At 46.2% G+C, this 15,322-nt stretch overlaps 1 protein-coding gene across 3 annotated transcripts; it reads right to left on the bottom strand.

Moving 5' to 3' along the window:
- Positions 1-155: 155 nt before the first annotated feature.
- On the bottom strand, positions 156-13,017 carry CCDC167 (coiled-coil domain containing 167). 3 transcript variants are annotated; one of them, XR_009485747.1, is made up of 5 exons: positions 12,947-13,017; positions 5,581-5,675; positions 3,114-3,166; positions 819-1,004; positions 156-443 (listed from the first exon to the last, which is right to left on the bottom strand). XR_009485747.1 is itself a non-coding variant. In XM_059841388.1 (4 exons), exons 1-4 carry the CDS (start codon positions 13,007-13,009, stop codon positions 901-903), a joined length of 315 nt encoding a protein of 104 aa, XP_059697371.1. In that variant the 5' UTR covers positions 13,010-13,017; the 3' UTR covers positions 156-900. The 3 variants fall into 3 exon arrangements, 2 of the variants coding, with proteins under 2 accessions (XP_059697371.1, XP_059697372.1); XM_059841388.1 differs by having other exon boundaries at positions 156-1,004; XM_059841389.1 differs by lacking the exon at positions 12,947-13,017 and adding an exon at positions 8,294-8,397 and having other exon boundaries at positions 156-1,004.
- Positions 13,018-15,322: the final 2,305 nt, after the last annotated feature.

The raw sequence follows: 15,322 nt of genomic DNA, 5'->3' as shown, positions 1-15,322 counted from the left end.
GAACTCACTGACCAGGGGCTTAAGTGCCTAACCTAGTCTAGACCTAACATAGTGCAATGTGTGCCAGTAGGGAAATAGTAGGATGAGAATAAAGCAGTGGCTGAGAAACAGGACAGAACAGGGAAAAACCCCCACCAAATAAACAAAACAGGAAATGAAAAGGTCAAATTATTTTATTTAAAGCTCTACAGAAGCACTTTCATCTCTGGGGGTTGATAGTAAATTTTCTTCTGCAAGTGCTGATTCTCAAAGGCACAAACTGGCTACCAAGCTCTGATGCACTGGAGAGGTAGGCAGATGATCTCACAGCCCAAGCACCCATATTTGAATGTGGATGCTGCTCCCTGCTTGCAGAGATACCTACATCCCATCTGCTTTTGGGGATGTAGAGTTCCTATGGTTCTGGAAATCAGGGTGGAGGAGGAAGCATCTTTAGCTCAGCTCTGGAAATACATAGAATTGCAATACCTACACATTAGCCTTTGCATCAAGAGTTTGGTCCCTTCAGTTTATGACTGTGTCACAGGAGCCAAGGTGTGTATTCCACCTGGGCTGTGCAGAAAGCACCTGCCTGTGATCACAAAGGTCCCCTTCAAAAAGGAGAATGTATTGCCTTCCTGGATCAGGCTGGATGGTCCTGACTGTGTTTTGGCTAAGATGGCACCACCTTGAGCTCTGCTTGACCTGATTTCCAAGCTCAAGTGTGCTGTGATTTCTGGTTTGTCTCCTGTCCTCCTCAATTTGCAGAGAAAAATCTTCCCTACAACAAGGCTTGGAGACAATAAACAAGAACAGTAATTTGAAATGCTGATCCTCACCCTTGGGGGAGGCACAATGGTGAGAGGAAGAAGAGCTCCTTGCAGGAGTCATTTGTTCAGCAGGGAGAATTCTTGAGTGCAATCACATCGTCCAGCAGGCGTAAATAAGAGCAATCAGCAATGCCATGGCCACAGCAAGGGCAGCATTCTTGCGATTTTCCTTACGAAGCCCACTCAGTTCTTTCTCTGGGAAACAAACAAAAGACTTGCCTGTGAAGGTTCTTCATGTTGCAGCTGCACTTCCTTTCAAAACTGTCTTAGAAGCACAAAGCTACCTTGGCCACAGGCAAAAATTTTGGGAGCAGTATGCAAAGCTACCAAAGGATGTGCTGAATGGGAAGTAACTACCCAAACTAGTAGGAACCCTTTCATTTGCTCTCATCCTGACACTCGTAGTGTCAGGATGAGAATACTTCAGTGCCAGACCAGTTCCTGTTGGCAAATGACATTGCTATAGGCCTCTACTAAGGATAGACTGTGTCATTAGAATAACTGCTTGTTCCCTAAGAGAATGAAGGAAACAGGAGGGCAGAGAGCTATTTCTACTATCTTCTAGATGTAACAGCCTGGTAACTCTTTCTAGTGCTAAAATTTAAATACAACTGTAGACACCTTTGAATGCTGCAGAACCTGTGTTTCCTTACACCTCAGAAGGATCAGTGTGGAAAAGGTTTGAACCTGGACACTCTTATTCTGTTGGGGTCTGAAGCCTTTTAGAGATAGGTAAACCAGGGAGAAGGAAAGCAACCTAAGAACCACAGATGCAGAGAGAGGAAGACAGTGGCTAGTTCAAGTATGGACTCTTGCCAATCTCCATTTCTGTTTGATTCCCCTTTACCAAAGATGAGAACCCCACTCTTACTAGGTCTGTTCCACAAAACTTTGCTGGCTGGTACAGGCAAGCAGTGAGGCCTCCAGCCCTACAGACTGCAAGGCCAAACAGCACTAAGTGTGTGGCAGGCAAGATTGGGTGTGCACTGTCCAGAGACAGACTGCTTTTGTTGCCGAGTTTATCTGCAGAGACTGCACATATTACTGTCTCTACAGTTTGCACAAGCAGCCTCCAGCAATTCCCCAAGTGGTGCTGGTAATCAAAAGAGACTTTTAGCTGTTCTTTCTGCCTCATTCTTCATCTAATACAAGCATTCTCATGCAGCCACAGAGCAATCTGCTTGAATCTGCAAGACCACAAAGGAGGTGATGGGGTCACATAACCTCATGCACGCAGTGCCAGCTTAAACTGATGCTGACAATGCCGTTGTCAGCAGCTGCTGTTTATGGCCTCAAGTGCATCAGCTGGAATAAGGAAAGATTTAGTCAGAGGCCAAAGCAGTGATGTCACCATTAGGTGAGGCTGTTGCTGCTGCATGAGCTGCTGTCAGACTGATCTGCTCTGCCATCAAGGATGGCTGACTACTGGCTGGTAAAAGGGTGGCAGCAATTTTCAGTCCTCTGCTGTCTCTAGTGGTAGGCCCTTAGGGAACAGCTTTCAGTCTGTTTAAATTAACTGTTACTCTTCTGGAAACTTGAGTCCTCTAGCATGAGTTATAATTACACATTTGCTGGCCATCCCCAGCTTTCAACCCTCAAGACCCAAAAGAATACTTGTGCCTCTTTCCTTTGTGTAAGCTCTGCTGCTTGCAACAGCTGCAGAGTACTGCCAAGCAGGTAACACACTGATCAGTACCAGGAGCCTGAAGATGTACAAAGCAGCACCTCTAGTGGAATGGAAGTCCTGTCAAGTGTGGTATCTCAGACTTTCATTCTAAGTGTCTACAGCAGGACTTGCACCAAGAAAGACGTGGCCCTCTAGAAGTACAGGCAGCACATCAGTGTCAATCGCTATGCTCTTGTGCTGAGTGGCCTCATAACTTGATGCAGTCAGAACTTTCCCCAAGGAAGGTATATTTTGCTACACTCCTGATAGCACTTACCTTTTGCCTAGCCTCCACTAGGAAAAAAAAAAAAGCATTGGGGAGAGGAATGTTAAAAGCTACTCGAGCCAATCAGTTAGCTATGATTATCTAAAGACTGGTAATTTGGGGTATGTGGAGGGGTACATTTTCTCCCTTTCATTAGCTGATGCTTATTTTTTTCCCTACGGAAGTACAGCTCAACTAGGAGGATGCAGACTCCTATTAAAATATGCTGACTACATTTCCATTAGTCTAGCTCCCTTTGGTTGAAGCTAAATTCAAAGGCAGAAGTCAAAGGTAGCAGGAGCTTGAAGACAAAGCTGAGCTGCAGCACTGATCCCATCCTGCCCAGAGGGACCATTTTTAATGAAGCTCTTACCATAGTTGTCAGCTTTGGTCATTAGTAAGTTTCGCTCTCTCTCCAGTGACTTTCTGTAATGAGAAGAGGAGTTCATTACCTGCGAGGCAGAACACAGCCTATTTCTTTGCTCACATGATGGAAGAGACTGTCCCCACTGCTGGTGATATCTGCTTAGAGGATGAGCCCCTCACCCCTCCCTGTTGGTAGGGTGACAGTTTAGAAGTACCCAGTTGGGCAAGAGAAGAGATGCAGCATTTTAGATTATTTTTTTCCTTCCCCTAAATTGCTTCCTGTCTCTCCTTTCAGGAGAGCAATGTAGGCAAACAGCTAGAAAGGGCTCTTGGGTCATTCCCCTAGTCCAGTTCCCGCTAGGTAAGGCAGGAAGTTCTAAAACAGCTATGGGATGGAGCAGGGTCCTTATATGCTCTCTGGAGGATCCTTCCCCCCCACCACATTGGGCTTAGTGCTGGAATAGTAATTCTTCTCACCACTTGAAGGTGGGATCCCTTTGTCAGAGGTATCCAATTTATGGAAACTGGTGAACTCAAGGAAACAAGCTGAATCCGAGCCCAGTACTAATGAGTTAAACAACCTGTCATTAGATTGAAGACTCATAATAACAGAAAAGACTAAGTTAGGCCAACCCAACCCTTGTCTTAAATTGCACAAGATGATTAATTAATATACTGATTAAAACATAAACCCAAAATAAAATTCCTGAAAGCAGCAGTGTTTCCATTAGGGCAGTGAGGACACAGTCAGTCCTTTCAGACTCTGCACATAAATAAACATGCAAACTAACAAATTATCTCCTGGTTCAGAGAAGGCAGAAAGTATAACAGAGTTTGTTCCCCTTGGGGCACAGCAAGAACAACCTGTAGGAGGGAAAAGATACAAATCTATGTGTACAGCTAGCTTAGTGTAAGGGAGTGCAAGAAAGCAAGCTACATCAGGAGCAGCAGGGGAGGAAAGGGCTCTAGAAGAAAACTGGGTGGAGAGCAGCCAGGAGGAAGTGAGAAGACAGATTTACCAACATGACTGAGCTGCTACTTAGAAATTTGCCTTGTGAAGAGAGTCAAGGGAAGAAGCTTGGAGAGAGACATGAAGAAACCATGACAACTGAACTTCAAAGTGGAAAAGCCGAGCTCCTCTTTGTGTGCTATACACTGAATCGATAATTTTGATCATGGTACCTTCCCTCCAGGGTTTTTCAAAGGGTCTGGAATAGGACAATGAAAGTTCTGTTTCTATTTCCATACAAGCTGTAAAACTCATAGAAGGCCCCAAGAATCTTAATTCATAATTCTTTGCTCTAGGCCCTATATTTCAGTCAGAAACCATCATATATCATATCCTGTCAAGTTACCACAGCTGTAGGTCTGGTTGTTGGCCACCTAAGCCCCAGATAAAGAATACAGACAGTAACAAGGAGAATTTAGGCCAGGAAAGGATTGTTGAGATGAGGAGCTACAGAGAAGAGGGACAGGAAGAGACAGGACCCTGTCTAAATATTGGTGGGGATAGAAAACCCCAGTAAAGGAAGAGGGGAGGAGTGCAAAGGAGAGTTTAACAAAGAAGTTAAACTAAGCCTGATAAATATCAGGGTATGGAGACATCACTATTGCTATGATCATTTCTAATGGGGTTCTACAGAACAGTAGTGTAGAGCAAACACCAGGATCATCAGGATCACTCCCTGGGCTGATGACTGAGCTTCCCAGCCTTTTTTTGCTTGGAGCAGAGCAGTAGGATGCTAGTGACTGAAAAAATGTCCTCAGGCAGAGAGATTTGAAAATCAGCTGGGACATTGAAAGTCCCTTGCTTCACACTCATGAGGAACAGCAGGTTCTGCCTATGCCTACTACAAAATCCAGGACCAAGTCCTTGCTTGAATCTAAACTCTAGAAGCCAACAACTGCTGCCCCTACGGCAGCCACAGATTTTAGGAGAATTGTCCCTCTTAGTGTTCCCAAGAAAAGCCAGCGCACTAACTCATCCCTACATCCAGATACGTTAGCAACACAGGCACAGATATTTTCCCTTAGCTGCTTTTGCAGCTGCATCCCAGCCTGGTTTGGCCCTCAGTAGTAGTCGCTGCTCATCTCCCTGATTGAACCCAGGTGGCTTCAGCAAGGCCTGAGCAGCAGTGAGCAGTAAAGCTTTGCCAGACTCAGAGCAGGTTCCTAACTGGCCAGGAGCCAGGCCTGCAAATGAACTGGCAAGTTTCAGGCACGACTTGTCTGGTTGTGGCACAGGCTGGAGTCAGGCTGTTAATAAGATACAGCTCTCTCTCTCTCTCTCTATATCACTGCCCTTCACACAGAGGCAAGTTCCCCAAGAAAGCTCCAAGCTGTGGGAAGAGAGTCTTGTCATGGGGAAATCACACATTCCCACCCCTTCAAGAGCCCTTGCTTGGTCCTACAGCAGGATGACGGCTAAGCTGAAGTGCACACACACTGCTGTGTGAGGACCTGGTCAGCAATACCTTCCTTCGGGGCTGAGCTTCTCCCTGCGCAGCTTGAGGTCCACCTCTTCCATGCTCTGTCTGCAGCGTGCCAGCTTCTCCTCCAATCCATCAATCTGAAAAACACCACACCAGTCACCATCATTTCTTCTCCCAGCTTACAAGGACTCATTCCCATTCGGATGGTGGCAGTTCAGCTACTATTCCTCCCCAGATGAAGGGAAGAATCCCAGATCTGTGTAGAGACCACAGTACAGAGAGCTCATCATCTCCCAGCTCAGCCTGTATTCTAGCCCAGACAACTGTAACATCTTCACCCCAGACAAAGCCAAACCAGCCCTGACACTGCCTATTGTGTGGCAGGCCAGCACCCTTTTGCTAGGATCTGATCCTGTTCCAGCCTGCTCTAGGTTTCTTTGCATTTCTACAAGGAAAGGTGCGATCTTAGGTATCTTTATGCAATTAGAAGATAAAAAGAGAGACACTGGCCTAAACCAAAGCCTGAGAGACAGGGTCTTATTTTAGCACTGTGAATGGATGCAGAAATCTACAAAGTACCCTCAGCTGTCTGGTTGGGTGAAGAGGGAACAAAGGGATACCTCCAGTCTCTTTTACCCAACTAAATCTACAACAGCAACAGGTGTCTGCACAGTATGGTCAAGAGAGCATTCGCCACTGCCTCCTTCAACCTGTACCAAGTGTTGACAGCAACAAGTTTCTGTGCAGAAAAACACTGGTTATCTCCTTGTGTCTCTTGATCAAGTATCCCAACAGCCACCCCTGTGTCTTCCTGTGGAGGGGAGTAACCACAGCTAGGCACAGGAGGGTTCATTTCCTTGTATGCAAACAGACTGCCCAGAAGGGAATCCTACCATGGACAACAGTTCTGGGAATCATTCCTCTCTTCTGCCTGGCAACCACAGACATCTCAAGGAACACTTTGTCTTTCAAGCTTGCTTCCAGCAAGGAAACAGAGGGACTAATCAGACAACATGAACACAACAACCTAGCCTGAAAGAAAACGGCCTCGGTGAACTGAAGAGGCAGTGACCTCTCTTTTGAGCTACTTAGTGCAACGCTCCTGCTGTGCCTGGTTCTCCAGGGAAGGCCAAGGCTGGCAGCATGGCCTCCCTGTGGTGGGAGCTTTCACACACCGGACGCTAAGAGGCAGCACAGTCCTTGGTAAAGGTGGAATGAGCTGCCTAGAGCACAAACACACTCATAAACAGTAATAAGGGAAACAAAATCAAAGGTAGTGATCCCTAATTATTGCTGCTTTGGGAACAGCTCTGTTCTGATCAGCTCCTGTTAATGAGCTCATTAACAATCTCACACCTTCTGCTCAGGAAAAGCAGGCAAGCATTATAACTAAGCAGGACTGGAGAGAAGAAGCTTGATACAAAGCAGACCATAAAAATAAGTTTAACCAGTCAGTTAAGTAGTCTGGAAGGAGCACAGCAGAACTGGGGAGGGGGACATTATAAGAAGGCTCAAATAAATCTTTGATTTGCAATCTCAAAGTCCTGGGCTATTAGGCAACTCTGCAAGTGCTCAAGATGCCAAACTCCCCAGAAGCAAATGCACAGCTCCCCTGAGTCCAAGGGGAGCACCAAGGCATGTCACCTGATCCCAAAGCTCAGGGAATAGCACTTCTGTGTTTGGCAATGCTTAGGTTTGCCTGGAAGAGGATAATTGTCCTCCTCCATTTCCAGCTGTGCCAGTTAAGAATGTTAAGTGTAGCTGCTCATCACCATGTCACGCACTACAACTCAGTCAGCATGATGCATTGCCCCAGTCTGCTTCAGGACCAAGAAAGGACTTCACCCAGGCCAGCTCTGACCACACTTATCAGCAAGTTACTTTAATAGCACAGTGTGGTACAGCAGAGGTGGGGTGTTGGTCCAGTGAAATTTAAGAATTACCATCTCCCTCACCAGTTCCTACCATTTGCAAATGGCTGTTTCTGCTCCCTTAGCTGTTGGAAACCCTTATGTGCACACACAGGGAAAGATGCTTCAGCATGTGTTACCTGGCTCCTTCTTAGCCTGTTAAATTATTACAGTGCACCATGGCTTCTCTGGAAATATATTTTAAAATAACGCTAAATAATACATTAAAGAGTTAATGAGTGCTTTACTTAATCAGCTGCCAACCCCACCACTAAATTATCCATGCTACTGCACTCCAATCCTCTCCTCCATGCCTGCTCCTTCTGGCTGGCAGTTGCTCTCACTAATATATTCTCTGCCCATACTTCCCTCATTTCATGAGACTTAGCAAGAGTATATTCTGCCCAGCTTTGTCAGTGCTTTCACTTTCTGCTGACTAAAAATCTCCAGATTCCACATAATACTTTAAAGTTTCAACTGGTTTTACTGCTCTTAAATCAAAACCCAAGTTTGGGTCCCCTGCTGGAGAGCAATAATTTGCTAATAAACCACACGCCCCAGAACTGCACCATCAGCTGTGCTGAGCTGGGGGCACAAGGGATAAAAAAATAACCAGAGAAAAAAAAAGAAAAAGCAAGGAAGGAGGAACAGATTGCTGAATGAACAAAATACTTTTCTTTCAGAATCCCACTACTTCTTCTGGCTAGCATGGGTAGGAGTTATAAGGAAGGACAAGAGTGGGGATTCACAGATGTTATCCGTTACTGTCCCTCACTTTCCCCACTTATAAATTCTGCCTCTGCTCTGAAGGCAGCTCATTTGAATAAGAAGCCTCAGACACTGACCCAAACTATGGGCAGAGCACTATCTTGATATGCCAATGCCATTGCCTTGCTTGGCATTTAGGTGCTGCTCCTGCAAGCCAGGAATCTCTCGGCAACTCAGCCATCCAAGTAACTCTTCACTGCAGAACAAAAGAAAGGCAGAAAAGAAAATAAGCACAAAGAAAAAAATCAGAGTAATACCTGGGAACTACTGATTACTCTCTGGGCTGCTAAGGAAACTCCTATGGGGGGCCATAGCCTGTAAAATTGTAGCACAAGAAAATCTGTAGGGCTTTGCCATAATTCCCTGCTACAACTAGTCCTTCAGGAGAGCAATCCTAGAAGCAGGTGCTCACCTGAGCTTGCTGTGGATGGAAAGCTTTCCCTCCTACTAAATAATACATGAGGTTAGTTGGGGTACATACATGGGCACACTAGAAGCCCAGAGGAAAACAAGGAGCCAAGCTCGTTTAGCTGAACCACCCTTGCACATCACACTGCCTTATCTCTTTAGTGGCAACCTCAGCACAGTGCCTCCTAAGTTGCAAAGATGAACCTTTCCTCCTTTTAGCTCTCCTTTCCTTGAAGGGGATCCTCTAGGATGGAGCTGGAATGCAGCAAGCAGAAAGTTCACATGACTGCTTCTCAGGTTCACACAGATGGTAGCAGAGACACAGGACTTCATTCACAGCAACATCTTTAAGTAGTCCCAGTTGAAAAGAGGGAGTGAAACATGTGCTTCATATCCAGGCAGCAGATCTGGGCACACAGAGCTGCCCTTCTGAAGCTCTTCAGGAGACACTTCAGGAAGTCAAGTCCCAGCAGCTTTGGATGCACACAGGGATCTAAGACCAGATGTCTCCTTTGCTCCACAGGTATGACAAGGCATTCAGCTATTTTTGCTGAATTCTGGCAACACTTGCTCATGATCTGGAAACCTTTTTAAACTAGAGAGACCTGGAATGGATTTCAATCCAAACTGACTTACATGCTTATTACAAATTCCATTTGTTGGGACCATCTTGGGCAGAGAGCCCAAAATGGCTCACATAAAGGCAGAGACAAAGAGAGAAGTGAAAAAGAAGCAGGTTTGCTTATAGAATTGAGCTGGATCCCATTTAATACATTTTGTAGCAAATTAATGAAAGCTTTCTTTCCAGCAGAAAGGCTAAAAGCGCTTTTCAAGAACTGGCATCCACCCTCCGCTTTTATGAATTCCCTAATTAAGATACTGGCAAAGAGCCATATCACACATACGTCGACATCCAACAGCATTAGGTAATGAGGTTTTCATCTTCTGACCCTCATAAAACAGATCAAAGTCAACTCAAGAGGTGGGGGCAAAGAAAAAACCCCGTCCCTGAGCAGTCTTTACATGCCTTGTCACCTGCCAGCACACTTGAGCAGTTCTTTCACAGAAGAATTAATGGTTCCTGCATCCACAAATTTGGCTGGATTATTAAAATCAGTCCAGCAGAGACGAATTTTGTTTAAATTGAAGTGCTAACTTGCTGTTCATGGACACACTTCCATTTTCTCCATGCTCTTGGAATAATTTTGCACGCTGGAAAATCATTTCACAGACATGCCGCCCACAGCATGCTTGGAAATATTTACCAGACAAGCTATTCACAGCAGAGGATGATCCACCAGCAAAGATGGCTCCTACAGAACAACCCTGTGTGCTGCTAAAGGAGGCAAGGCTGGATCCTACCTGCACCTCCTCCTTCAGCTTTGCAGGGACCATCTCGTTAGTCAGCACATCCTGCCTCAGCGCAGACCAGCACTTTGCAGGACCGCACACAGACATGACCACAGAGCATGCAAACCACATTTTCAAAAACTTCTGCAAGAACAGCTTCACTGAGCACGAACTGTGTCGGCCTTTTCTCCTATTCTTTATGTTCCTCCACAGACACTGATCAGCCATTGCCCTGACAGAAGCAGCAATACATGTAACAATACTTTATAGAAGCACACACCTGACATTTCACTGCCCAGGCACTGCCTTTAATTTAATGCACTTTTCTGCTTCTCTGATACTTTTTTTTCAGTTGTTGCCTGAGCCACAAGTATATTTTTAGTGGTTACAATATCCTTTGGCAAGAAGTTTCACAGCAGGTTATGGGAGGAACCAACCCCTCCTGTTTGTTCTGAGCTTGTCAGCTGCTGGTTTCATTTGATAGCCCTTACTTTGTATTGATAGTGTATGTTCATTCTTTGTTTAAGCACGCAGAGGATATAGGCCTATATTGGGTCCCTTGCAGTCATATTTTCCAGCTTAAAAGGACCTGGAATGCTTGGTAGCTTCTTGCATAAAGTTCTCCACACCTTTGGTCATCCGTGTCACTCTTTTAGTTAATTTCATTTTCACTATTTTGGTACAAAATGGACCAGTCTTGCCAGTTTCATTTTCCTGATGAGTTTCCTCAAGCAAGTCCTATGCAGCTCAGCATTGTCACTAGGGCTGTCTGTCAAAAACTAGAGCTATATGAAAGAAGTGGCACGAATTTAAACCAACACAACATTATGGAGACCCGTTTATATCTATTTAAAACAGATCACATCAATTACATCTGCGATTTGTAAATGCAAGCTAATCTGATAAGTGTCCATATAGAAAATTGCATTCATTTAGCATCATGACTTCAGTTAAACAAGCATGACTCTGCCTAGATGAGGCCTTTCAAAGCTAGTCATGCATCATGCCATATTAAGACTCATTTGAAAAGTTTTCTTTACAATTTTAACAGCTCAGAAGGTAATACTGAACAGAGTAATTTTAACTTATGAATCAGGTATTGCGGTTGTCATGCAAACTGAAACACAACCCTCTCTTCCTCTGGCTTAAAGGCATTTTTTTCTTCCTCCCTAACATCTCTTCAGTAGTGTCTCATCACTGCAAGTGGAAAGAATTTTATCTTGTAGTAGTCTTTGCACGGAGATTTTTACCTGTAATGCACAGAAAAGAGTAGTTCTAAAATCCTTTCAAAACTACTATGTTCCATCCTGAAAACTTCTAAAAAGAACCCCAAAACTTAATCTAAAGCTACTATAAGTCCTCAAACTCTTTGCAGGAATTTTCTGTGGCAGCTAAAATCAGTCCCTTTTCATTCTGTGAACAGCAGGTCCCTAACAGGCTGAGCTATTTTTCCACCTCTCTTTTTGTAAGGTAGACCCTACCATCTCAACACTTCTTGTCTACCACTTTTCAAGCCACAACCAACCAAAAAAAAAAAAAAACCCAAAAAAAACCACCAAAAATCACTGTTCAGTTCTCTCTGGTAGGCTCACCAAAGGAAGCCTGGACAGTCAGCACACCCCTCTGGACTCCCTTTGGTGGTTATATTTGGGTTAGAGTGCCCAGAGCTGTGTTTCTCTAATGAAAGTGTAACCAATGAAACGCACCAGATAATCATAAACCAAACTCCCATGCCACACAGCAGGATGAGAGGAGGTCTCATCAATACATATAAATATCTTAAAGGTGGGTGTGAAGAGGTTGGTGCCAAACTATTTTCAGTGGTGCCCAGTGACAGAAGGAGGAACAATGCCTGTAAACTAAGACAGGATGTCTTACAGATATTTTCCCACCTCAATGTGAGGAAAAAATCTTTTTACACTGAAACAGACCACTGGAACAGGCTGCTCCAGTAGGCTGTGGGGTTTCTCCCTCTGGAGACATTCAAAATCTACCTAGTCACATTCCTGGTGTGATCTACTCTAGGTGACCCTGCCCTGGCAGAGGGGTTGGATGAGATGATATCCAGAGGTCCTTTCCAGCCCTAAGGATTTTGTATCACTCACCTTTATGCTACTAGCTGGTGACACCTATATGACACGCCCTGCCATTTCCCTGGCCTTTCCATTCTGGTTACCTTAGTCTGTTGTGCATGTGCTCACCTGAAAACACTTCAGGGCAGAGAGGTGACCAGTGAGATTCACTGAATGAATTCTGCCTGATTTCAGCCATTTGTGAGGAACATTCAGGATTTATTGTCCCCACAGTATCCAAACCCACAGACCTGACCTCAAACCGACTTGAGTCCAGACAGCACTGTTCAGTGCAGGAGCCAGAAAGACATATGCTTCAGAGAGATCTAAACTAACACAGGTCAGGTTGTTTACAGAAAGACAGAGCTTCAACAGAGCTTACCAGCAGCCCTCCTGCCACTCAGGAGATCACAGTATCACAGAATGGGTAAGATTTCAAGGGACCACAGTGGGTCATCAGGTTTAACCTCCCTGCTCAAGAAGAGCCATCCTCAAGCACATGGCACAGGCGCAATCTCCAGTGAGGGAGAGAGACAAAACACCGAAGCACAATGAAAAGGCATCCTTAGAAGGGAGACGTACTCTTAAACCCCAGCCTTTCCCCTTTCTCCTCGCTGTGATTACAGGCCCCTCACATGATAGTTTACCACTGGGCTCCCCTCAAGAAGCAGCAGCACACGGCTGGCTTTCCAGCGCCGCACGCACACAACGGGCTGGTGACACGGCCCGCGGCAGCACCCCCACGGGCACTCACACACCCACGGCCCCTCACGGCACTGGCTCAAAGGCTCGGCAGGAGCAAGGACACCGCACACCGTCGCTCAAGGCGGGAGTAAGGACGTGGCTCCGAGGCCCCCGCCAGCCCAGCCGCAGCGGCCGCCGCGCCCTCCCCCCCCTCACCTCGCGGGCCACGCTCGGCCCCGCTCGCCGCCGGCCCATGGTCCGGCCCCGCCCGACGCGCATGCGCTGGGGCGCCCAGCGCGCCGCCGCCTTGGTGCGGGACCGCGCTGGGCTGGGCTGGGCGGGTGCCATGTTGGGGGGGGCGCCGCTGCCTGCCCGCGCCCATGGAGCTGCTGGTCTTGTGGCTGGGTCTGACCCTGCGAGCCCGCTCGGCGTGGCTCCGACACAGCCGAGGGCGAGCGGCAGCCAGAGCGGCGCCTCCCGCGGTGTGCCGCTGCTGGCCGCATGCTGCTCTGGCCTCTCTAGTGAGGGATGGCTGCGGGAGGACCAGCAGGCCGGGAAGGCTGGGAAGCTGAGGTGGGACTTCTTGGTCATGCCTGGTCCTGCCTCTCCGTCCCTCAGGGACCCCGGCTCCCTCGGATGCTGTCTGGGCAGATCCGAATGATTAGTTGGGTTTTCCCGTAAGTGGAGCCAGCGCATTCCTGGGCACTCTAGACCAGGGCTTGTAGTGCCGAGGGTCACGCAGGAAGATGGCAACCTCGGAAACACCAGGCAAACCCCGAGCGGCTGCTTTGTGGCTTGTTGGGAGAAACGAGATTTTTTTTGGACATCGGGAGAGATTTCTTCACTGAAAGGGTTGTCAAACATTGGAACAGGTTGCCCAGGGAGGTGGTGATGTCACCATGCCTGGAGGTGATTAGGAAAAGATGACACACAGTGTCATGGTCTAGTTGACAGGGTGGTGTTTCATCACAGGTTGGACTCAGAGGTCTTTTCCAACCTAACTGATTCTGTGATTGTCTTATTCAGATTGTCCTTGTGGCTTCCTCCTCAAACGCTAGTGTTGTGCTAAAGCAGCTGAGAAGAAGCCGGCTGTGGGATCTACCTGGAAATAGCACTTTGTGCATGTCGGCCAGTTCAGGGCAAGATACAAATCATGATGTTACGTATGCATGACAACACTTGTTCTGACCAAGAAAGCTTTTTAGGAAACACTGCAATCTTGTATTAAAAAAAAAAAGGTAACACCACTGAAGTGCATCTATCTTCAGGGTAGGATATGGCTGCTACATGACAGAGAGCAGCAGCACTATTTGCTGGCAAAAAAGGAAGACTGTGGGCAGCAGCACCATTTATTAGACATACAGACTGAATTTTCATTTTGACTAAATACCCTCTGCTGACTAAAATTTTGCTAAAACACCAGGAGTGCAGATGTGTGCTACACAAGCAGTGAAAACACTGATACCTAATTAGTGTGTTTCATTTTTCTTTCAAACACCCCCTCTTCCTTCATTTTTACTGTGGTAGATGGCATGTGTTGGTAACAGCATCACTCTCATTTTATGTCTGGAGAAAAATGAGGGACAGCTGGACTCTTTTCTGCTTCCCAATGTGGTACTTGACTCTGTGCAACAGAGTCTGTACTTCTGAACCCAAAGGAGCCAGAACTCCCATCTCCAAGCTGAGGCACTGTGAGATAACTGCTTTCCAAGCAGAAGCAGCTACTCAGAAGGCAGTAAAGAAGCTGAGTAGGAACCAGGCAGCAGCCCTGGGGAAGCACAGCATCAGGGGGAGGGAGAAAATGAAAAAGTGGGAGAATGTTATTTTTTCCCATCTTAGACAGAAGACTTGATTAGTGAGTGTAAATACAAACTAAAAATGCATAGAGGTTTGAAGAAACCCATCTGTTATGGTTTACAATGGGCTGAAATAGCCATTAGTTCAAGAGAAAGCATTTTCTCCTTCACAAAGGTGAGTATTGATTCAGGGGAGGACTGTCAATTCTCACATACACGTCTCCACAGAGAGACAAACACGCACCATTTTGCGGGCAGATGACTGTGACCTTTGTTGTCACATTTTTTGGGAAGATAGAAAAGGGGAACTGGTTCCTCCCTCACAAGCAAGCCACCATTCCCACCATTGCAAGCAGCAGTTTTCAATTCATGTATTACTCCTCCTGGCACCCCTAAATCCATCAAGCTGATAACCTCGTTTTGCCAGTTACCTGGTCTTGATTCTCCTGGTTCTGCCCTCAGCTGACACCTTTACTTCATCCATCCCTGTTATGTCTTCATTTCCTATGTAATGCCATTCATGTCATCTACGTGCTAATGCAAGAAAGAAAAACTTCCTTTTCCTCTGCAAATTTATGGTATTTTTCTTCTTGAAATATGAACAGATCCGGGGTTTTTTCACATACAATGAATGACATCCGTGTTTTAGAATATTCACGGACATGAGTACAAATTTGAACTACTCCATATCAAGCAGCTGTTACTGTCAACATGCATATCTGAGCTGGACATCAAAAGTTTTTAGCTTTGAGAGCAGTCATATTAGGGACCACACCTCCTGCCAGAAAGGTTGGAG

The sequence above is a fragment of the Haemorhous mexicanus genome, chromosome 3 (genome assembly GCF_027477595.1).
Source record: "Haemorhous mexicanus isolate bHaeMex1 chromosome 3, bHaeMex1.pri, whole genome shotgun sequence".
Lineage (NCBI taxonomy): Eukaryota > Metazoa > Chordata > Aves > Passeriformes > Fringillidae > Haemorhous > Haemorhous mexicanus.
Note: the sequence above shows the minus strand (reverse complement) of the source record. Positions and strands in the feature narration are given on the sequence as shown.